Source organism: Hypanus sabinus, chromosome 19 (assembly GCF_030144855.1).
Source record: "Hypanus sabinus isolate sHypSab1 chromosome 19, sHypSab1.hap1, whole genome shotgun sequence".
NCBI classification, from domain to species: Eukaryota; Metazoa; Chordata; class Chondrichthyes; order Myliobatiformes; family Dasyatidae; genus Hypanus; species Hypanus sabinus.
Window position 1 is genome coordinate 57,639,429 of NC_082724.1, and position 21,741 is coordinate 57,661,169.

At 43.5% G+C, this 21,741-nt stretch overlaps 1 protein-coding gene across 1 annotated transcript in view; it reads right to left on the reverse strand.

Annotated features, from left to right (window-relative positions):
• Positions 1-21,741, reverse strand: part of fgd5a (FYVE, RhoGEF and PH domain containing 5a) — a 250,765-nt gene that overhangs the window by 84,355 nt on the left and 144,669 nt on the right. The window contains exons 10-14 of the mRNA XM_059944304.1: positions 16,611-16,669; positions 12,305-12,376; positions 10,863-10,931; positions 8,632-8,715; positions 8,167-8,246 (exon numbers count right to left, since the gene is read on the reverse strand). Coding sequence (XP_059800287.1) covers positions 8,167-8,246; positions 8,632-8,715; positions 10,863-10,931; positions 12,305-12,376; positions 16,611-16,669 — 364 coding nt within the window. The remainder of the gene's footprint in view (positions 1-8,166; positions 8,247-8,631; positions 8,716-10,862; positions 10,932-12,304; positions 12,377-16,610; positions 16,670-21,741) is intronic.

Below are 21,741 nucleotides of genomic sequence, written 5' to 3' on the forward strand. Positions count from 1 at the left end.
GTAATGAACCAGAGGTGACTAGAGAGATGGAAATGAAGGAATCTTTAGGAGGCAGTGGTCACAACGTGATTGAATTCACTGTGAAATAAGGACCTCACTTGGAATACTGTGTGCAGTAGACAGGTGAGAGTAGATATAGGACCGATAGAAAATGATGCTGGAGAAATTATAATGGGAGATAAGGAGATGGCAGAGGAACTGAACAAGTATTTTGCATCAGTCTTCACTGAGGAAGACATCAGCAATATACCGGACATTCAAGGGTGTCAGGGAAGAGAAATATGTGCAGTCACAATTACGACAGAGAAAGTACTCAGGAAGCTGAATAGTCTAAGGGTAGATAAATCTCCTGGACCAGATGGAATGCACCCTTGTGTTTTCAAGGAAGTAGCAGTGGAGATTGAAGAGGCATTAGCAATGATCTTTCAAAAGTTGATAGATTCTGGCCTGGTTCCGGAGGACTGGAAGATTGCAAATGTCACTCCGCTATTTAAGAAGGGGGCAAGGAAGCAAAAAGGAAATTATAGACCTGTTAGCTTGACATCGGTGGTTGGGAAGTTGTTGGTAGTCGATTGTCAAGGATGAGGTTACGGAGTACCTGGAGGCATATGACAAGATAGGCAGAACTCAGCATGGTTTCCTTAAAGGAAAATCCTGCCTGACAAATCTAGTGCAATTTTTTGAGGAAATTACAAGTAGGCTAGACAAGGGAGATGCAGTGGATGTTGTGTATTTGGATTTTCAGAAGGCCTTTGACAAGGTGCCACACATAAGGCTGCTAAACAAGATAAGAGCCCGTGGAATTACAGGAAAGTTACATACGTGGATAAAGCGTTGGTTGATTGGCAGGAAACAGAGAGTGGAAATAAAGGGATCACATTCTGGTTGGCTGCCAGTTACCAGTGGTGTTCCACAGGGGTCCGTGTTGGGGCCGCTTCTTTTTACTTTGCATATCAACGATTTGGATTATGGAATAGATGGCTTTGTGGCTAAGTTTGCTGATGATACAAAGATAGGTGGAGGGGCCGGTAGTGCTGAGGAAACAGAGAGTCTGCAGAGAGACTTGGATAGATTAGGGGTATAGGCAAAGAAGTGGCAAATGAATTACAATGTCAGAAAGTGTACGGTCATGCACTTTGGTAGAAGAAATAAACAGGCAGACTATTACTTAAATGGGGAGAGAATTCAAAGTTCTGAGATGCAACAGGACTTGGGAGTCCTCGTGCAGGATACCCTTAAGGTTAACCTCCAGGTTGAGTCGGTGGTGAAGAAAGTGAATGCAATGTTGGCATTCATTTCTAGAGGAATAGAGTATAGGAGCAGGGATGTGATGTTGAGGCTCTATAAGGCATTGGTAAGACCTCACTTGGAATACTGTGTGCAGTTTTGGGCTCCTTATTTAAGAAACGATGTGCTGACATTGGAGAGGGCTCAGAGAAGATTCACTAGAATGATTCCGGGAATGAGAGTGTTAACATATGAGAAATGTTTGACTGCTCTTGGACTGTACTCCTTGCAGTTTAGAAGAATGAGGGGGGACCTCATAGAAACATTACGAATGTTAAAAGGCATGGACAGAGTGGATATGGCAAAGTTGTTTCCCATGGTGGGGGAGTCTAGTACGAGAGGACATGACTTGAGGAATGCAGGGCACCCATTCAGAACAGAGATGTGAAAAAATTCTTTTAGCCAGAGGGTGGTGAATCTATGGAATTTGTTGCCATGGGCGACAGTGGAGGCTAAGTCATTGGGTGTATTTAAGGCAGAGATTGATAGGTATCTGAGTAGTCAGGGCATCAAAGGTTATGGTGAGAAGGCGGGGGAATGGGACTCAAGGGGAGATTGGATCAGCTCATGATGAAATGGTGGAGCAGACAATGGGCCAAATGGCCGACTTCTGCTCCTTTGTCTTATGGTCTTATGGTCTTATGGTAATCTTGGGATTGCTGCCTGTGCCATGCAACAGTGAGTATGGGAATAGAATGAGGTGGAGGATAAATGTCTGGCTGTAGGATTGGAGCGGGGGCAGGGTTTCAGAGTTTTGGATCATTGGGACCTTTACTGTGGCAGGCGTGACCTGTAGAGAAAGGACGGGTTGCACTTGAATCTGAGGGGGACCAATATCTTGGCAGGGAGGTTTTGCTAATGCTATTGGGCAGGGCTTAAACTAGATTTGCAGGGGGGTGGGAACTGAAGTGAAGAGTCACAGGATGGGAAGGTTGGAGTACAACTTGTTGGGAGTCTGTGAGGAAGAATAGGCAGATGGTTTGAGATGTGTCTATTTTAATGCAAGGAGTATCATGAACAAGGCAGATGAACTTGGAGCATGGATCAATATGTGGAACTATGATGTCGTGGCCATAACAGAGACTTGGATGTCTCAGGAGCAGGAATGGCTGCTGAGTGGGCCAGGCTTCAGATGTTTCAAAAAGAACAGAGAGGGAGGCAAAAGAGGTGGGGGCATGGCATTGCTAATCAGGGATAGTGTCATGGCTGCAGAAAAGGAGGATATCACGGAGGAATGGTCTACTGAGTCAGTGTGGGTGGAAGTCAGAAACAGGAAAACGGGCAGTAACTACTGGGTGTTTTAATAAACCCCCCCCCCCAATAGTAACAGACATATTGAAGAGTAGATAGAGAGGCAGATTCTGGATAAGAGCAATAATAATAGGGTTGTTGTGATGGAAGATTTTAACATTACTAATATTGACTGGCATCTCTTTAGCACAAAAGGTTTAGATGGGGTGGAGTTTGTTAGGTGTGTTGAAGGTTTCCTGCCACAATATGTAGATAAGCTAACTAGAGGGGAGGCTGTACTTGATCAGGTATTGGGAAATGAACCCGGTTAGGTGTCAGATCTCTCGGTGGGAGAGCATTTTGGAGGGAGTGACCACAACACTATCTCCTTTACCATAGTGCTGGAGAGGGATAGGAGCAGATACTTTGGGAAAACATTTAATTGGGGTAGAGGGAAATATGATGCTATTAGACAGGAACTTGGGTGCATAAATTGGGAGCAGATGCTCAGGGAAATGCACGGCAGAATTATGGCAAATGTTCAGAGAACGTTTGCATGGAGTCACGCATAGGTATGTTTCATTGAGCCACGGAAAGGTTGGTAGGGTAAAAGAACCATGATGTACAAAGGATATAGAAAATCTAGCTAAGAAGGAAAGAAAAGCTTAAAGAAGGTTTAAGAAATTAGGTACTGTTAGAGCTCTAGAAAATTACAAAGTTGAAAGGAAGGCACTTAAGAATGGAATGAGCAGAGCTATAAGAGGCCATGAGAAGGCCTTGGTGAGCAGGATTAAGGAAAATCACAAGGCATTTTACAAGTATGTGAAGAGCAAGAGGATATGCCGTGTGAGAATAGGACCAATCAGGTGCACTAGTGGAAACGTGTGCATTGAGTTGGAGAAGGTAGCCAGAGGTATTTAAAGGATATATAATTATATATAATATAATATAATGGTATATATAATTATCTGGATAGACAGGGTCAGATTATGAACAGTCAACATGGATTTGTACGTGGAAGGTCATGTTTGACAAATCTTATTGAATTTTTTGAAGAGGTTACCAGGAAAGGTGACGAGGGTAAAGCAGTGGTTGTTGTCTATATGGACTTCAGTAAGGCCTCTGACAAGGTTCCACAGTGAAGGTTAATTAGGAAGGTTCAATCGTTAGGTATTAATATTGAAGTAGTAAAATGGATTCAACAATGGCTGGATGGGAGGAGATGCAAGAGGGTAGTGGTGGATAACTGTTTGTCAGGTTGGAAGCCAGTGACTAGTGGTGTGCCTCAGGGATCTGTACTGGGTCCAATGTTGTTTGTCATATACATTAATGATGATGGGGTGGTAAATTGGATTAGTAATTATGCAGATGATACTAAGGTGTTATGGATAATAAAGTAGGTTTTCAAAGCTTGCAGAGAGATTTAGGCCAGTTAGAAGAGTGAGCTGAACAATGGCAGATGGAGTTTAATGCTGATAAGTGTGAGGTGCTACATTTTGGTAGGAATAATCCAAATAGGACATACATGGTAAATGGTAGGGCATTGAAGAATCCAGTAGAACAGAGTGATCTAGGAATAATAGTGTCTAGTTCCCTGAAGGTGGAATCTCATGTGGATAGGGTGGTGAAGAAAGCTTTTGGTATGTTGACCTTTATAAATCAGAGCATTGAGTATAGGAGTTGGGATGTAATGTTAAAATTGTACAAGGCATTGGTGAGGCCGAATTTGGAGTATTGTGTACAGTTCTGGTCACCGAATTATTGGAAAGATGTCAACAAAATAGAGAGAGTACAGAGGAGATTTACTAGAATGTTACCTGGGTTTCAGCACCTAAGTTACAGGGAAAGATTGAACAAGTTAGGTCTTTATTCTTTGGAGCGTAGAAGGTTGAGGGGGGACTTGATAGAGGTATTTAAAATTATGAGGGGGATAGATAGAGTTGACGTGGATAGGCTTTTTCTATTAAGAATAGGGGAGATTCAAACAAGAGGACATGAGTTAAGAGTTAGGAGGCAAAAGTTTAAGGGTAACACAAGGGACAATTTCTTTAGAGAAATTTAGCTGTGTGGAACGAGCTGCTAGTAGAAGTGGTAGAGGCAGGTTCAGTATTGTCATTTAAAGTAAAATTGGTTCGGTATATGGACAGGAAAGGAATGGAGGGCTATGGGCTGAGAGTGGGTGAGTGGGACTAGGTGGCCTGCTTCCATTCTGTAATTCTTATATGGTATATGGTTAATACTTTGCTTCAGTATTCACCAGGAAAAAAGTCCTTGGCAATTGTGGGGATGATTGAAATGCTTGAGAATATAGACATTAAGAAAGAGGATGTGCTGGAGCTTTTGAAAAGCATTGTTAAATAAGTCACCAGGACCAGATGAGATATAACCCAGGCTACCATGGGAAGTGAGGGAGGTGATTGTTGAGCCTCTTGCAATGATCTTTGCATCATCAATAGGGACAGAAGAAGTACCAGACGATGGAGGGTTGCAAATGTTGTTCCATTGTTCAAGAAAGGGAGTAGGGGTAATCCATGAAATTATTGACCGGTGAGTCTGACTTCAATGGTGGGCAAGTTGTTGGAGAAGATCCTGAGAGGCAGAATTTATGAGCATTTGGAGAGACATAATCTGATTAGGGATAGTCAGCATGGCTTTGTCAAGGGCAGGCTGTGCCTTATGAGCTTGACTGAGTTCTTTAATTATGTACCACAACACATTGATGAAGTCTGTATAGTGTATATGGATTTCAGTAGGCATTTGCAAAGTTCCTTCAGAAAGTAAGGAGGCATGAGATCCAAGGAGATCTTGCTTTGTGGATCCAGAATTTGCTTGCCCACAGAAGGCAAAGAGTGGTTATAGATGGGTCATATTCTGCATGGAGGCTGGTGACCAGTGGTGATCTGGGACCCCTCCTTCTTGTGACTTTTATAATTGACCTGGATGAAGTAGAAGGGTGGGTTAGTAACTCTGCCGACGACACAAAAGTTGGGGGTGTTGTGGAGAGTCTGGAGGGTTGTCAGAGGTTACAGCGGGACATTGATATATTGCAGAACTGGGCTGAGAAGAGACAAATGGACTTCAACTCAGGAAAGTGTAAAGTGGTTCATTTTGGAATGTCAAATTTGAAGACAGAATACAATATTTATGGTAAGATTCTTGGTAGTGTAGAGAATCAGTAAGATCTTGGTGTCTTTGTCGACAGGACACTCAAATCTGCTGCGCAGGTTGACAGTGTTGTTAAGAAGGCGTTTGGTGTGTTGGCATCCATCAACTATGGGATTGAGTTCAAGAGCCATGAGGTAATGTTACAGCTATATAAGACCTTATTTAGACCCCACTTGGAGTACTGTGTTCAGCTCTGGTCACCTCACTACAGGAAGGATGTGGATACTATAGAAAGAGAACAGAGGAGATTTACAAGGACGTTGCCTGGATTGAGAGCATGTCTTATGAGAGTAGGTTGAGTGAACTTGGCCTTTTCTCCTTGGAGCGATGGAGGATGAGAGGTGACCTGATAAAGGTGTATAAGATGATGAGGGGCATTAATCATGTGGATAGCCAGAGTCTTTTTCCCAAGGCTGAAATGGCTAACATGAGGGGGCATAGTTTTAAGGTGTTTGGAAATAGGTGCCAACAGGATATCAGGGGTAAATGTTTTGCACAGATGCGTGCATAGAATACACTGCTGGAGGCAGTGGTGGAAGTGGATACAATAGGGTCTTTTAACATTGTAGGCCAAAGGGCCTGTATTGTGCTGTAGATTTCTATGTTCTATGTACAGGAGAAGAGGCAGTGGATCTGTTAAAACATAGGTAAATCTTGATGGCCTGACCAGGTACATCCCAAGAATGCAGTGGGAAGCTAGAAAACAAATTGAGGGAATCTGGCAGAAATATATATATCATCATTAGTGGAAAGTGAAGTGCCAGAAGACTGGAGGGTGGTCAATGTGCCTATATTTAAAAAGGACTGTTAAGAAAAATTGGACCAGTAATTTATGGTCGGCAAATTAGCGGAGGGAATTCTGAGGGATAAGATGAACAAGCATTTGGAAATATAGCGGTTGATTATGGACAGTCAGCACAGCTTTGTATGTTGCATATCATGTCTCTGGAATTTGATTTTGCTTTGATATTGTGACTGAGAAGATTCATGAGGGCAGGACAGTAGATGTGGTCTGTATAGATTCCTTTATAGGGTACTATTGAAAGTTAGCCACCATGGGATCCAGGGAGAGTTAGTGAATTAGATACGGAATTGCCTGATAATAGGAATTGCCTTGATAATTGCCTTGATAATTGCCTTGATAATAATCAAGGTATGCCTTATGGCTTGTTGCTTGGTATTGAGAAACTACACAGCATGATTAGTAAATTTGCTGATGACAATAACATAGGTGGTGTCACTGAAAGTAAAGGTGGAGAAAGGTTGGAGCATTTTTTTCCACTGGAGTGTAGAAAACTGAGGGGTGATCTTATAGAGATGTATAAAAACGAGAGCCACAGTTAGGATAAGGGAATTGAAATCTAGAGGACTTGTTTAAAAGAGAGCGGTGAGAATTAACAACGACCAAAGGTGGTGTGTGTTTATGGATTGCACAGCCAAAGGAAGTGGTGAGGTACTGCATTAACAACATTTATAAGGTACTTAGACACATACATGGATAGGAAAGCCTAGAGCAGGGACTCAACTCAGGCCCCTCAGTTGATGTTAAGGCTCAATGGCATAATAAAATGTTGGGAACCCTTGGGCTAGAGGGATGTGGACCAAATGCAGACAAATGGGTCAAGCTTAGATGGGAATCTTGGTGAGACTGCTTCCATGCCCTATAACCTTAAAATGGCAAGGGGCAAACTATGAGGGTATTTGACAGGAACTAGGGAACAACTGTTGCTGAATGAATGCATATCTGAGACATAAAGGGTGTTTAAAGACAAACTGTACAGAATAGGTATATCCCAGTCACAGTAAAGACAAGAATGGCAAGGTAGAGAAATTTTCATTAAGATTTAGGCAGTGAATTTATCCAAGAAGGAAAAGATGAAATAAGGCTTAGGAAGCGAAGATGAAATGGGGCTCTTGAAGATTATAAAAAAGCTGGAAAATAACTCAACAGAGGAATTAGAGCCAGGAGAAGCCAGGAAAAGTCAAACTGAGGGGAAGGACCTGGTAGAAGTTTGTAAGACTGAATGACATAGATAAAATAGACAGCCAATGTTTTCTTCCCCCAATCACCCCTCGGTTAAAATGTCTTATAGAAGAGAGCATGTGAGAGGGATAAGTTCAAAAATGTGTGGAGCAAGCTGTTGGTTTACACAGTGGTCAGCGCCTGGACTGCACTGCAACAGTGGTGATACAAGCAAATATGACTTGAACTTAAAGAGGTCTTGGATAGGAACAAACTTGGTAGTAGAAGATGTCACTGCCACCTTACACCCACCTATTGCAATATGAATACACTGTGGAGAGTATCTGAACATCACCAACCCCCAATTTCCCCATGAATATAGAGAGGAGGTGTTTGAACATCACTGCCCAATTCCCCCACTATCACCAGTACTCACCATTGACCACTGTAGGACAGGAATATACCCACCCTGACATTGACCCTCACCCTAGGAGGGATAAGCTGAAGCATAGCACTGGTACCTTGCACAGAGGGTGAGCGATCCATGTACACCTTGGATCCTGAGCACATTCTCCACCGTGTCAGCACAGAGCTTCCTCACCTGACAATGGAATGCAGCAAAGAATGAGCAGGAGACTCAGGGTCACATCCATGGTGAGGGACAGGCAGGTGGGGCATTGCAGGTCTTTATGGACAGTAGGTAAATACGTAAGTGCAGTGCGCGAACACTGACAGTGTGTAAGGAAGGTCCAGACTGAATCATCTTGACACAGGCAGATTTTGGCCAAGGGTTCACACATGGGGTTAAGATGAAGGGTGCCCACCACTGTGGGTGTTGGGCTAAATGGACTATTCCTGCATTGTGTGAATGGATGTCTTCAACACTCCCCCTTCGCAGACCAAAGTGGTGGAGGAATGCCTTGCAAAGGTGGGGAGTGGGAAGGGGCCCCCTCCACAAATACTTTCACACCCACCCCACTATTTACCTTTAGGGTTTCCAGCGGCAGGACCTTCCGTAGCTGACATTTGCCACCACGTCTTGGCACCGTATACAGCAACATATCACTCAGCTGTGGAGACAATGATAATTTACTAAGTCATTTATCCTGTGAGCCTCATCTACAGTCAGATCTCATACTTCCTGTAATGTCAGTAGCTGAGAGAAGTTGTGGACACAATCTCAAGGTCTTGTAAAATCATGAGGGACATTCAGGAGGTGAATAATCACAATCCCTTATCTCAGGGTATGGGAGTCTAAAACTAGAGAAAATAGGTTTAATGGGAGTGATTTAAAGGTGATCTAAGAGGCAAATTATTCATAATGTGATGGATATATGGAAACTGATGGAGGAAGTGGTAGAGGTAGGTACAGTAGGATTAAAGAGATATGGGACTAACTCTGTTAGAGAGATTGGCTGGAATGGACAAGTTGAATCAAAGGGCCTGTTTCTCTCCTATGACTCTATGTACTTATATGGTCATAAGGCTAATAATAAACAGAACTGTATGGATTGCTACACCTTGGATTATGCAATTCAAATATTCATGGGATCTAAATGTAGCAAATTATGAAAGAGCACAGTAAACATGCAAACATGTTAACATACAGCAAACAGTAACTCAGAATAATAAATGAAATATAAAGCAAGAACTAGAAAAATCAAACACAAGGAAATCTGCAGATGCTGGAAATTCAAACAACACACACAAGATGCTGGTGGAACACAGCAGGCCAGGCAGCATCTATAAGGAGAAGCACTGTTAACGTTTTGGGCCGAGACCCTTCGTCAGGACTAACTGAAAGGAAAGATAGTAAGAGATTTGAAAGTAGTGGGGAGAGGGGGAAATGTGAAATGATAGGAGTAGACCGGAGGAGGTGGGATGAAGCTGGAAAGGTGATTGGTGAAAGTGATACAGAGCTGGAGAAGGGAAAGGATCATGGGACGGGAGGCCTCAGGAGAAAGAAAGGTGTGGGGGGGGGGGGGGGGTGGAAGCACCAGAGGGAGATGGAGAACAGGCAGAGTGATGGGCAGAGAGAGAGAAAAAAAACAAACAACTAAGTATGTCAGGGATGGGGTAAAAAGGGCAGGAGGGGCATTAATGGAAGTTAGAGAAGTCAATGTTCACGCCATCAGGTTGGAGGCTGGTGTGGTATACTGCATCCAGTGTTCCCGGTGTGGCCTTTTATAACTTATCCTTGTAAGCGGAACAAGTGGTACACCTACCCTTACACTTCCTCCCTCACCACCATTCAGGGCCCCAGACAGTCCTTCCGGGTGAGGCAACACTTCACCTGTGAGTCGGCTGGTGTGGTATACTGTGTCCGGTGCTCCCGGTGTGGCCTTTGGTGAGACCCGACGCAGACTGGGAGACCGTTTCGCTGAACATCTATGCTTGGTCCGCCAGAGAAAGCAGGATCTCCCAGTGGCCACATATTTTAATTCCATATCCCATTCCTATTCTGATATGTCTATCCATGGCCTCCTCTACTGTCAAAATGAATCCAAACTCAGGTTGGAGGAACAACACCTTATATACCGGCTGGGTAGCCTCCAACCTGATGGCATGAACATTGACTTCTCTAACTTCTGTTAATGCCCCTCCTCCCCTTCTTACCCCATCCCTGACTTATTTAGTTGTTTGTTTCTTTTCTCTCTCTCTGCCCATCACTCTGCCTGTTCTCCATCTCCCTCTGGTGCTTCCCCCACCGCCCCCCCCACCTTTCTTTCTCCTTAGGCCTCCCGTCCCATGATTCTTTCCCTTCTCCAGCTCTGTATCACTTTCGCCAATCACCTTTCCAGCTCTTAGCTTCATCCCACCCCCTCCGGTCTTCTCCTATCATTTCACATTTCCCCCTCCCCCTCCCCCCACTACTTTCAAATCTCTTACTATCTTTTCTTTCAGTTAGTCCTGACGAAGGGTCTCAGCCTGAAACGTCGACAGTGCTTCTCCTTATAGATGCTGCCTGGTCAAGTCTTTATGCATATTTAAGGCAGAGGTTGATAGATTCTTGATTGGTCTGGGCATGAAGGGATATGGGGGGGAAGGCTGAAGAATGGGCTGAGAAGAAAACTGGGACAGCCATGATGAAATGGCAGAGCAGACTCTATGGGCCAAATGGCCTAATTCTGCTCCTATATCTTATGGTATTACGGTGAATATTCACTGATAATATTTACACCCTAATATAAGTTCAAATAAAGCAAGTGTATATTACCAGGAAGCAGTATCGAGGCTGCATGGCTCCATCAGTCAGTCTCAGTAGACGTCCCTCTTTGATAAACATCTGCAGCAACAAAGTGGCAGGTAAATGAATGCTCCAAAGTGCTGTTCAAAAACCACACTCCTCCCCATATCTCCTGTCACTCAGCACTGAAGGGTCTAATGCTCCAAAACACAAAATTTTATCCTTTTTTAACCCTGGGATGTCCAGAATGGTTATGTCAGCACTGCCCTTTGCCCAGCGTAGTGTGACAATCTGTTGAGGATTGTGAGCTACAGATTGTGAGAGGACATTGATCCAATAACTAGCAGTTGCTCCCCCCACCATACTGATACGAGCTGATCTTCCACCACTCTGTGGACCACTCAGCCACAAATGTAATCCCTTTTCTCCCTGGATCTCACACCCAGACCACTTGGGATTCCCCTCATTTCCATACAGAGCAGCATATCCATTCGCTGAGGACTCTACTTCACTGACACTGAATTCCCATTCCATATAGTCTTGCTTCTGCACTGAATGGTATCCAGTCCTCCAACTCTCCACTCTTGTTTTGGATGATATTCTGATTTATTGCATCTGGCTTTATTCTCATTAATTGTGTCTCTGGTCTACTATTGGACAAGATTTCCAAACCTTGAGGTCTCCACCTATGTACTGCCAATATTTCCATTACCTTTACTTCTGCATCAGATTATTCAATTCTGACTGCTCCCCACTGTCCAATTTCTTATGCTCCCAAATTCTGCATAAAACTGCATTCCCATTCTCTATGATCCCTGCTCCTGCACTAGATGACATTCCTATTCTATACCATTTGTCACTTATTCACTGTACAGAATTCCCATTGCTTATGTCCCCTTTTCTGTTCTGGATCAGTATCCTGTTCCCAGTACTGCATTGGAAGATATTCCCATTCCATTTCATTCCCTGTGCTCCCCATTCCTGTACTAGATAGTATTTCCATTCTCTATGCTCCTGCAGTGAACATTATTCCCATTCAGAGATTCCCCATTTGTATTGGATAATACTCCTATCCTGATGAGCCTCCCACTGCTGCACTGAACGTTATCCAAATTCTATAATATACTTCTATATTTCAGTGGCTCTATTGTCTGTGGTCCCTACACTGTCACTAGAAGGATGGTCACTTCTGCACTGGACTAGATTTCTATTCCTGCTGCTCCCCACTCCTGCATTGGACATTATTCCCAATCTGTCCGTTCCCCACTCCAGTTATGGCTGTTGTAAGGGTCTGTACTCTTACAAACATAGTCTATTCTAACCTCTAATATTGCTGTTCCTGCTACACCCAATCTTATGACAGCCCCAGTCTGGCTGCAGGCACCAAGGCTGCCACCACAGACACTGGCTGTCAGTGCGAGAAGAGGAGTACAGTAAATGGTAGGTTGAGAGCCAGGAAAGAATGTACTCACCCTATCGGACTGGAAACCCTGATGGAAGCCCTTCACTCGGTACTCAATGTCAAGCAGTTTCTGAAAGCTCTCCTGTTTGAAGACGAAAATAAGAATCATCAAGGGAATTGACAAATAGATAGAGATGGAGAGAGTGCAAAACAGACAGTAGAACAGAGATGAATGGAGGGATTGGGATGGAAGGTGAAGGAGGTATGAGAGAAAGGGTAATAAGTAATCTTGGGATTACTACCTGTGCCATGTGACAGTGAGAATAGGATGAGGTGGAGGATAAATGCGTGGCTGAGGGATTGGAGCTGGGGGCAGCGATTCAGATTTCTGGATCATTGGGACCTCTTTTGGGGCAGGAGTGACCTGTACAAAAAGGACTTGAATCCTGAGGGACCAATATTCTGGCAGGGAGGTTTGCTAAGGCTACTGCGGAGAGTTTAAACTGGAACTGTTGGGGGTGGGAACCCAACTGAAGAGACTGGGGAAGAGGAGGTTAGTTCACAAATAGAGAAAGCTTGTAGACAGTGCGAAAGGGAGGATAGGCAGGTGATAGAGAAGGGGTCCACTCAGACCGAAGGCTTCAGATGTGTCTATTTTAATGCAAGGAGTGCTGTGAACAAAGCGGATGAGCTTAGAGCATGGATCTGTACTTGGAGATATGATGTGGTGGCCATCACAGAGACTTGGATGGCTTAGGGACAGGATTGGTTACTTCAAGTGCCCGTTTTAGATGTTTCAAGAAGGACAGGGAGGGAGACAAAAGAGGTGGGGGCGTGGCACTGTTGATCAGAGATAGTGTCACAGCTGCAGAAAAGGTGGATGCCATGGAAGGATTGTCTATGGCGTCTCTGTGGGTGGACGTTAGGAACAGAAAGGGGTCAGTAACTTTACTGGGTGTTTTTTATAGGCCACCTAATAATAACAGGAATATCAAGGAACAGATAGGGAAACAGATCCTGGAAAGGTGTAATAATAACAGAGTTGTCATGATGGTAGATTTTAATTTCCCAAATATCGATTGGCATCGCCCTAGAGTGAGGGGTTTAGATGGGGTGGAGTTTGTTAGGTGTGTTCAGGAAGGTTTCTTGACACAGTATGTAGATAAGCCTACAAGAGGAGAGGCTGTACTTGATCTGGTATTGGGAAATGAACCTGGTCAGGTGTCAGATCTCTCAGTGGGAGAGTGTTTTGAGATAGCGATCATAATTCTATCTGCTTTACAATAGCATTGGAGAGAGATAGGAAGAGACAAGGTAGAAAGGCGTTTAACTGGAGTAAGGGGAATTATGAGGCTATCAGGCAGGAAATTGCAGGCTTAAACTGGAAACAGCTGTTCTCAGGGAAAAGTACAGAAGAAATGTGGAAAATATTCAGGAGATATTTGTGTAGAGCTCTGTATAGGTATGTTCCAATGAGACAGGGAAGTTATGGTAGGCTACAGGAACCGTGGTGTACAAAGGCTGTAATAAGTATAGTCAAGAAGAAAAGCTTACAAAAGGTTTAGAGAGCTAGGTAATGTTAGAGATCTAGAAGATTATAAAGCTAACAGGAAGGAGCTTAAGAAGGAAATTAGGAGAGCCAGAAGGGGCCATGAGAAGGCCTTGGTGGGCAGGATTAAGGATAACCCCAAGGCATTCTACTAGTACGTGAAGAGCAAGAGGATAAGACGTGAAAGAATAGGACCTATTAACTGTAACAGTGGGAAAGTGTGTATGGAACCGGAGGAAATAGCAGAGGTAATGAATACTTTATTTCAGTATTCACTAAGGAAAAGGATATTAGTGATTGTAGTGATGACTTGCAGTGGACTGAAAAGCTTGAGCATGTAGATATTAAGAAAGAGGATGTGCTGGAGCTTTTTGAAAGCATCAAGTTGGATAAGTCGCTGGGACCGGATGAGATGTACCCCAGGCTACTGTGGGAGGCAAGAGAGGAGATTGTTGAGCCTCTGGTGATGATCTTTGCATCATCAATGGGGATGGGAGAGGTTCCCGAGGATTGGAGGGTTGCAGATGTTGTTCCTTTATTCAAGAAAGGGAGTAGAGATAGCCCAGGAAATTATAGACCAGTGAGTTTTACCTCAGTGGGTAAGTTGATGGAGAAGATCCTGAGAGGCAGGATTTATGAACATTTGGACAGGTGTAATATGATTAGTAGTCAGCATGGCTTTGTAAAGGAAAGGCAATTTTTTGAGCATGTGACTAAAGACATTGATGAAGGAAGAGCAGTAGATAGGCTTTTTCCATTGAGAGTAGGGGAGATTCAAACAAGAGGACATGATTAGAGAGTTCGGGGGCAAATGTTCAGGGGTAACATGAGGGGGAACTTCTTTACTCAGAGGGTGGTAACTGTGTGGAACGAGCTTCCAGTAGAAGTGGAAGCAGGTTCGATTTAGTCATTTAAAAAAAAATTGGATAGGTATATGGACAGAGGAAAGGAATGGAGGGTTATGGGCTGATGCAGGTAGGTGGGACTAGGTGAGAGCAACCATTTGGCACGGACTAGAAGGGCCGAGATGGCCTCTTTCCATACTGCAATTGTTATATGGTTATAGATGTAGTGTATATGGATTTCAGCAAGGCATTTCATAAGGTGCCCCATGCAAGGCTTATTGAGAAAGTAAGGAGGCATGGGATCCAAGGGGACATTGCTTTGTGGATCCAGAAGGCAAAGTGTGGTTGTAGACGAGTCATGTTCTGCATGGAGGTTGGTCACCAGTGGAGTGCCTCAGGGATCTATTCTGGGTTAGTAAGTTTGCTGATGACATAAAGGTTGGAGGTGTTGTGGACAGCGTGGAGGGCTGTCAGAGGTTACAGCACGATGCAAAACTGAGCTGAGAAGTGGCAGTTGGAGTTCAACCCAGATAAGCGTCAAGTTGTTCATTTCGGTAGGTCAAATATGATGGCAGAATAGTGTATTAATGGTAAGAGTCTTGGCAGTGTGGAGGATCAGAGGGATCTTGGGGACCGAGTCCATAGGACGCTCAAAGCAGCTGCGCAGGGTGACTCTGTGGTTAAGAAGGCATGTGGTGTATTGGCCTTCATCAATCGTAGAATTGAATTTAGGAGCCAAGAGGTAATGTTGCAGCTATATCGGACCCTGCTCAGACCCCACCTGGAGTACTGTGCTCAGTTCTGGTCACCTCACTACAGGAAGAATGTACAAGCCATAGAAAGGGTGCAGAGGAGATTTACAAGGATGTTGCCTGGATTGGGGAGCGTGCCTTTTGAGAATAGGTTGAGTTAACTCGGCCGTTTTTTCTCCTTGGAGTGACAGAGGATGAGAGGTGACCTGATAAAGGTGTACAAGATGATGAGAGACTTTGATCATGTGGATAGTCAGAGGCTTTTTCCCAGGGCTGAAATGGTTGCCACAAGAGGACACAGGTTTAAGGTGCTGGGGAGTAGGCACAGAGGAGATGTCAGGGGTATGTTTTTTACTCAGAGAGCGGTGAGTGCGTGAAATGGGCTGCTGGCAACAGTGGTGGAGGCAGATACGATAGGGTCTTTTAAGAGGCTTTTAGATAGGTACATGGAGCTTAGTAAAATAGAGGGCTATAGGTAAGTCTAGTAATTTCTAAGGTAGGGACATGTTTGGCACAACTTTGTGGGCTGAAGAGCCTGTATTGTGCTGTAAGTTTTCTATGTTTCTGTGTTTAAATGGGGTTAGGGAAGGAAAAGGGGAGGAGTGTGGAGAGAAGGAGGGAGGAGCAGGAAAATAGGGCAGAAGAAGAAGTGGGGTAGAAAGCAGGGTGGAGAGAGAGAGAAAAGTAGAAGGATGAAGGTAACAGGAAAGGTGGTAAGTGGAAGAGGGTGGGAAATGGGAAAAGGGAAGTGGTAGAAAGGTGTGGAGGTGGGAATGGATGGGGTGAGAATATGTCTATGGTGTGTAGGTGTGAGCATGTGTTCATTTGCTGTGGAGGATGGTGTTTGCATTCCAGGCAATGGAAACTACTCCATCCCTCTCCTGACATGCCTTGTAGATGGTGGGATGATGATTCTGGAATCACATCAGCCTGATGCCCTCCTTCCTCAAAAATTAATTTAAAGGAATCTATTCCTTTTGTTTGCCTGCTGATTTTCCAAAGTACTGATGGCCCTGGTGTGATTTACAGTGTGGTTCCCCAATTACCTGTTTGGTGATTTAATTATGCCACTGTGTTCCTGTGTGGGCTCAAACTGCACTGGTCTCAGTTTGTCCCTCTCTGTCTCTGTACCTGTCCCAGTTTCACCCTGACCTGGTCTCTACCAGTCCTTGTCCCAACCCATCCCATCCCTATCCTGGGACATTCCGATAGCAAAGTATGAATCCTTACTCCGTGTTTCACACTCAGCCGGACCTGGTCACAGACTTCATCCACGACAACCAGCACAGCTGCAAAGCAAAGAAAAGGTTATCATCAATGAAGGGCTGAGAACTGAGGTCATCCCTACACCACCGACTGCTACAGAGGTTTCTAAGTCAGTGAGAGAGACCAGACTGTGCATGAGGAAATGTCCTGTGCTGAATGGAAAAGCAGTTGACTGGCCAGACCTACCACTTCTGAGGGCTGGGGACCAGAACAACAGGCTTTGATCACATTGTAGCTCACCCACAGTAAAGGACACATCCAGTGTTCAGTACAGAAGGCTAAGGAGGAGTAGGCTCCAATACTGCCACGTGGCATCAAATGGTGAGGAAGCAAACTACCCATCCCTCCGCCTCCTGGCTACCTATTACTTCCACCCCACCCACAACCATCCACCCCATCCCTCACCTTCCCTTCTTCCCCTTGCATCCCTCCCCCTACTCCATTTCTGACCCACTCTGCCAAATTTACTGTGCACCTCGAGCACATTCCTCCTTTTTCTTGGCCCTTCACACTACAACCATTGACATATGTGCTGCACACATGCAGTGAGACCTACAACTATGAGAACACTCCTATTCTCCACTGTCCCTCCACATCTCCCACTACTGTCAGTGTTGGTCAAAGTCCACGGTGGTGGTCACTGCTGTCTGTCCCATTTCAGCAGCGTTCTAGTTAAATATTCAGCAGGTCAGGCAGCATCAGCAGAGAGCAAAACAAATGTTCATGGGGAAAAAAAACCCTTATTAGTATTCAGAAATAAGACCTGGCAAGTGATGAATTTGATGTTGCTAACTAGGTGAAGCAAGAACCAAATCGCCATGAATGATAGAATAGATCTATTTAGGGAGCTACACACACAAATTGCTGGAAGAACTCAGCAGGCCAAGCAGCATCTTTCAAAAAAAGTACAGTTGATGTTTTGGGCTGTGACCCTTTGGCAGGGTTCACTACTTGGATTTCCAGCATCTGCAGATTTTCTCTTGTTTGCTATTTAGGGAACCGGCAATTTTACAACTAGATTAATGTCAGGCTTGTTTACAGTATATTCCATATTGTTTCACTGCAGGTATGGGAGCACAATGTTGCAAGTGAAGCATTGTAGGATTAATGCCTCTGCCTTGAGCTAGTGAAGGTAAGAATTAGAAGGGTATGGCAGATAGCTGGAGTTCAGAGATTCAAATTCATGGATCATTAGAATTTTTCCTAGGACAGAGGAAACCTAGACAAAATAAAAAAATCATGGATCAGCACCTTACTTACCAGATACATTTACATGAATTAAAAATTCGTTGTGATGTGTTGGTCAGGGTGAAATATGCAACAAAACAATGTTCAACCATTATAAAGAATCATATTAAAAAGGTTAGAGGCTAAAGTACTGGTATGGAGTAAAATGCATAAATACCAGCATTTATTTACATATTATAAAAAGTGTTTTAAAGTGCAGTGCAGTGACAGGGGTAATAGTTGGAGCAGGGGCAAACTAGAATAATTGATCAGGTTAACAGCCTGGGGCAAGAAGTTTTTAAGATGTTATGAAGTTTTTTGTTTTAATAGCCCTGGAGCACTTTCCAGAAGGGAGCTTTGCAAAAGGCAGTCTGCAAGTGGATAGTATCAGCAATGATTTTTCTTGCCTGCTTCTTTGACCTGGACACATACAAGCTCTGTGTGATGGCAGACAGCAGCAAATGACCTATTCTGCTGACCTGACAGTTTGCTGGAGTTTTTGTACATTGTGAAAGGATGCTGCACCAGAGTAATGGCTGATGTGAGGATGACGGCAATGTAAAATTATATCAGTATGTTCTGCGGAAGATGGAATTTTACTAACTGCAGCAAGAAGTACATTGTCTGCACAGCTTTTTTCTTAATAAAGGAGAAATGATTTTACCACAAGAAGATGGGAAGCACCTGAACTGGAGAGTCCAATATGCTGTCTGATGGATTTGTCAGTGCAATAGATGTGGAAGGAGTGGAATCCAAAAATGGCAATGATGTAGATGGGAAGCTGCAAAGTGACAGCAAGTTGAAAAGACAAAACGGACACTAGCACACCAGAGAGTAGGGAAAGTCTATGGGATAAAATCGTGTTTCAATGACAGGTAAAGTTCAGATGGCTACATGAGATTGGGATATGTTACCCATTACAGCAGTATGGTAATGGGAGGGACAGTTGGCAGCTAGATATTCCAAGGTAGAAGTGCTATAGGCAGGATTGAAGTGGGGGTGATTTGCATTTTTTATTAAAGGGAGCATCATGTAGAAGTTCAAAAGTTACTCCTGTCGTTAGTCATGAAATTATTCATGTAATTTATAACCATATGTCCCCTCAGACTTCTGAATGGTCCATGAAACCATGACTCTACCTCATTATTTATCTTTTGCACTATTTAATTCTTTTTGTAACTTATGGTAACTTTTACTATAATTTCTAATGAAATTTCTCCGCATCTCTGTTTTAAGTGAATGCTCCTCTATCCTGAGGCTGTGCCCTTTTGTCCTAGACTCCACCACAATGGGAAACATCCTTTTCACACCTACTCTGTCTAGGCCTTTCAACATTCAGAAGGTTTCAATGAGATCCCCCCTCATCCTTCTAAATTCCTACTAGTACAGACCCATAGCTATCAAACATTCCTCGTATGATAACCCTTTCTTTCCCAGAATCACCTTTGTGAACCTCCTCTGAACCCTCTCCAATGCCAGCACTTATTTTCTCATGATACTCAAGGTGAGGCCTTACCAGTGCCTTATAAAGCCTCAGCATCACATCCTTGCTCTTATATTCTAGACCTTTTGAAATGAATGCTAACATTGCAGTTGCCTTCCTCACCACCTGCAAGTTAACCTTTAGGATGTTCTGCACAAGGACTCCCAAGTCCCTTTGCATCTCAGAATTTTGGATTTTCTCCCCATTTAGAAAATAGTCTGAACATCTATTTCTACTATCAAAGTACATGACCATGCATTTTCCAACATTGTATTTCATTTGCCACTCTCTTCCCATTCTCCTAATTTAAGTCCTTCTGCAGCCTACCTGTTTCTTCAACACTACCTGGCGCTCCACCAATCTGCAAACTTGACAACAAAGCCATCTATTCCATCATCTAAATCATTTATATACAGCATAAAAAGAAACGGTCATAACACCAGCCCCTGTGGAACACTACTAGTCACTGGTTCAATCATATTACGATCACTGCCTACTAAGGGTTCCTTTACATTAAGCTGCCAAATAAGATCTGGGTTATTACACAATACCCAATCTAAGATAGCCTTTCCTCGAGTAGTGCCAAGCACAAGTAGCTCTAAAACATCTTGTAGGTATTCAAGACATTCCTTGCAACCTGACACCAACCTGATTTTCCCAAACCCCTTACATATTGAAGTCCCTCATTACAGTTGTATCATTACCCTTATTACATGCCCTTTCCAGCTCCCTTTGCAATCTCAACCCTACATCTTAGCTACTATTTGGAGACTTATATATGACTCCCATAATGATTTTCTTACCCTTGCAGCTTCTTAACTCCACCCACAGAGATTTGATATTCTCTAATTCTATGTTACCTCTTTCTAAAGATGTAATTCCATCTCTTATCAATAAAGCCACATCACCGCCTATGCCTTCCTCCCTATCCTTTTGATACAAAATAAATCCTTTGATGTTAAATTCCCACTGTGGCCTTCTTTCAGCCATGACTCAATGATGTCCACAATGTCATACCAACCAATCTGTAATTGTGCCACAAGCTCGGCCACCTTATTCTGAATGCTACGTGCATTTAAATAAAGCACCTTCAGTCCTGCATTCTTGATAATAAACCTGATTCTGATTCTGATCTTAGGTTATGTACTGCAGTGCTGCCACAAAACAACAAATTTCACAGCATGTCGGTGATAATAAACCAGATTCGGATTTTGAGAAGCTATTACTATCGGTGGCAAAGCAGGTAATAGGGTAGAACAGGTGACTGAGGTGACAGTGGGGTCAGTGACTATTGTTCTATCAATTTTAATTGTTATAGAAAGGGACATAACTGGTCCACAGGTTCAAGTTCTAAATTGGAGTAAAGTGAATTTTGATGGTATTACACATGCTTATGGGATATCTGGCAAGCGGGAGGCTTCTAAAAATAAAATGAAGCTCATAGTTTGCATGTCCCTGTTAAAGTGAAGGGTCAGACTGGCAGGAGTAAGGAACCCTGGATGATGTGGAATACTAATGTTCTGGTCAGGAGAACAATAGAGGAATGGGTTAAGTATAGGCAGCGTGAATCAAGCAAAGCTCTGGAGGAATATAGGGGACACAGAAGTATACTCAAGAAGGAAATCAAGAGGACAAAAGGGGAGGCATGAGATATCGTTGACAGAAAATATAAAGGAGAATCCAAATAGATTTTATACTTTATTTAGAATCAGAATCAGGTGTACTTGCATTGACATAAGTTATGAAATTTGTTGTTTTGTGGCAGCAGTACAGTGTAGGCATAGCAAATTACTATAAGTTCCAATAATTAAAAAATAAATAAGTAGACTGAAAGAGGAATAGCAAGGTAGTGTTCACCGGACTTCGGGCTCTTGTAGCTCCCTGTTGATGGTGGTAATGACTAAGAGGGCATGTCCCATATTGTGAGGGTCATTTATGATCAATGCTACCTGCTTCAGACACCATCTTTTAAAAATATCCTTTAGTGTGGAGGCTTATGCCTGTGATAAAGCTGGCTGAGTCTGCAGCCCTCTGAAGCCTCTTAAGATCCCGTGTACCTCCGTACTAGACGATGATACAACCAGTCAGAATGCTCTCCAAAGTACATAGGTAGAAATTTGCTAGTGTCTTTGGAAACATACCAAATTTCATCAAACTCCTAATGAAATATACCCACTAGCATGCCGTTTTTGCAATTGCATCAATATGTTGGGCCCAGGTTAGATCTGGGATGTAGATGTTCAAGAACATTCCACCACTGACGCCTCAGTGAGAGTTGGTGTATGTTCACCCAACTTCTCCATCCTGAAGTATGCAATTACATTTTTGGTCTTTCTGACATTAAATGCAAAATTGTTATTGATACACCACTCTACCAGCCAATCC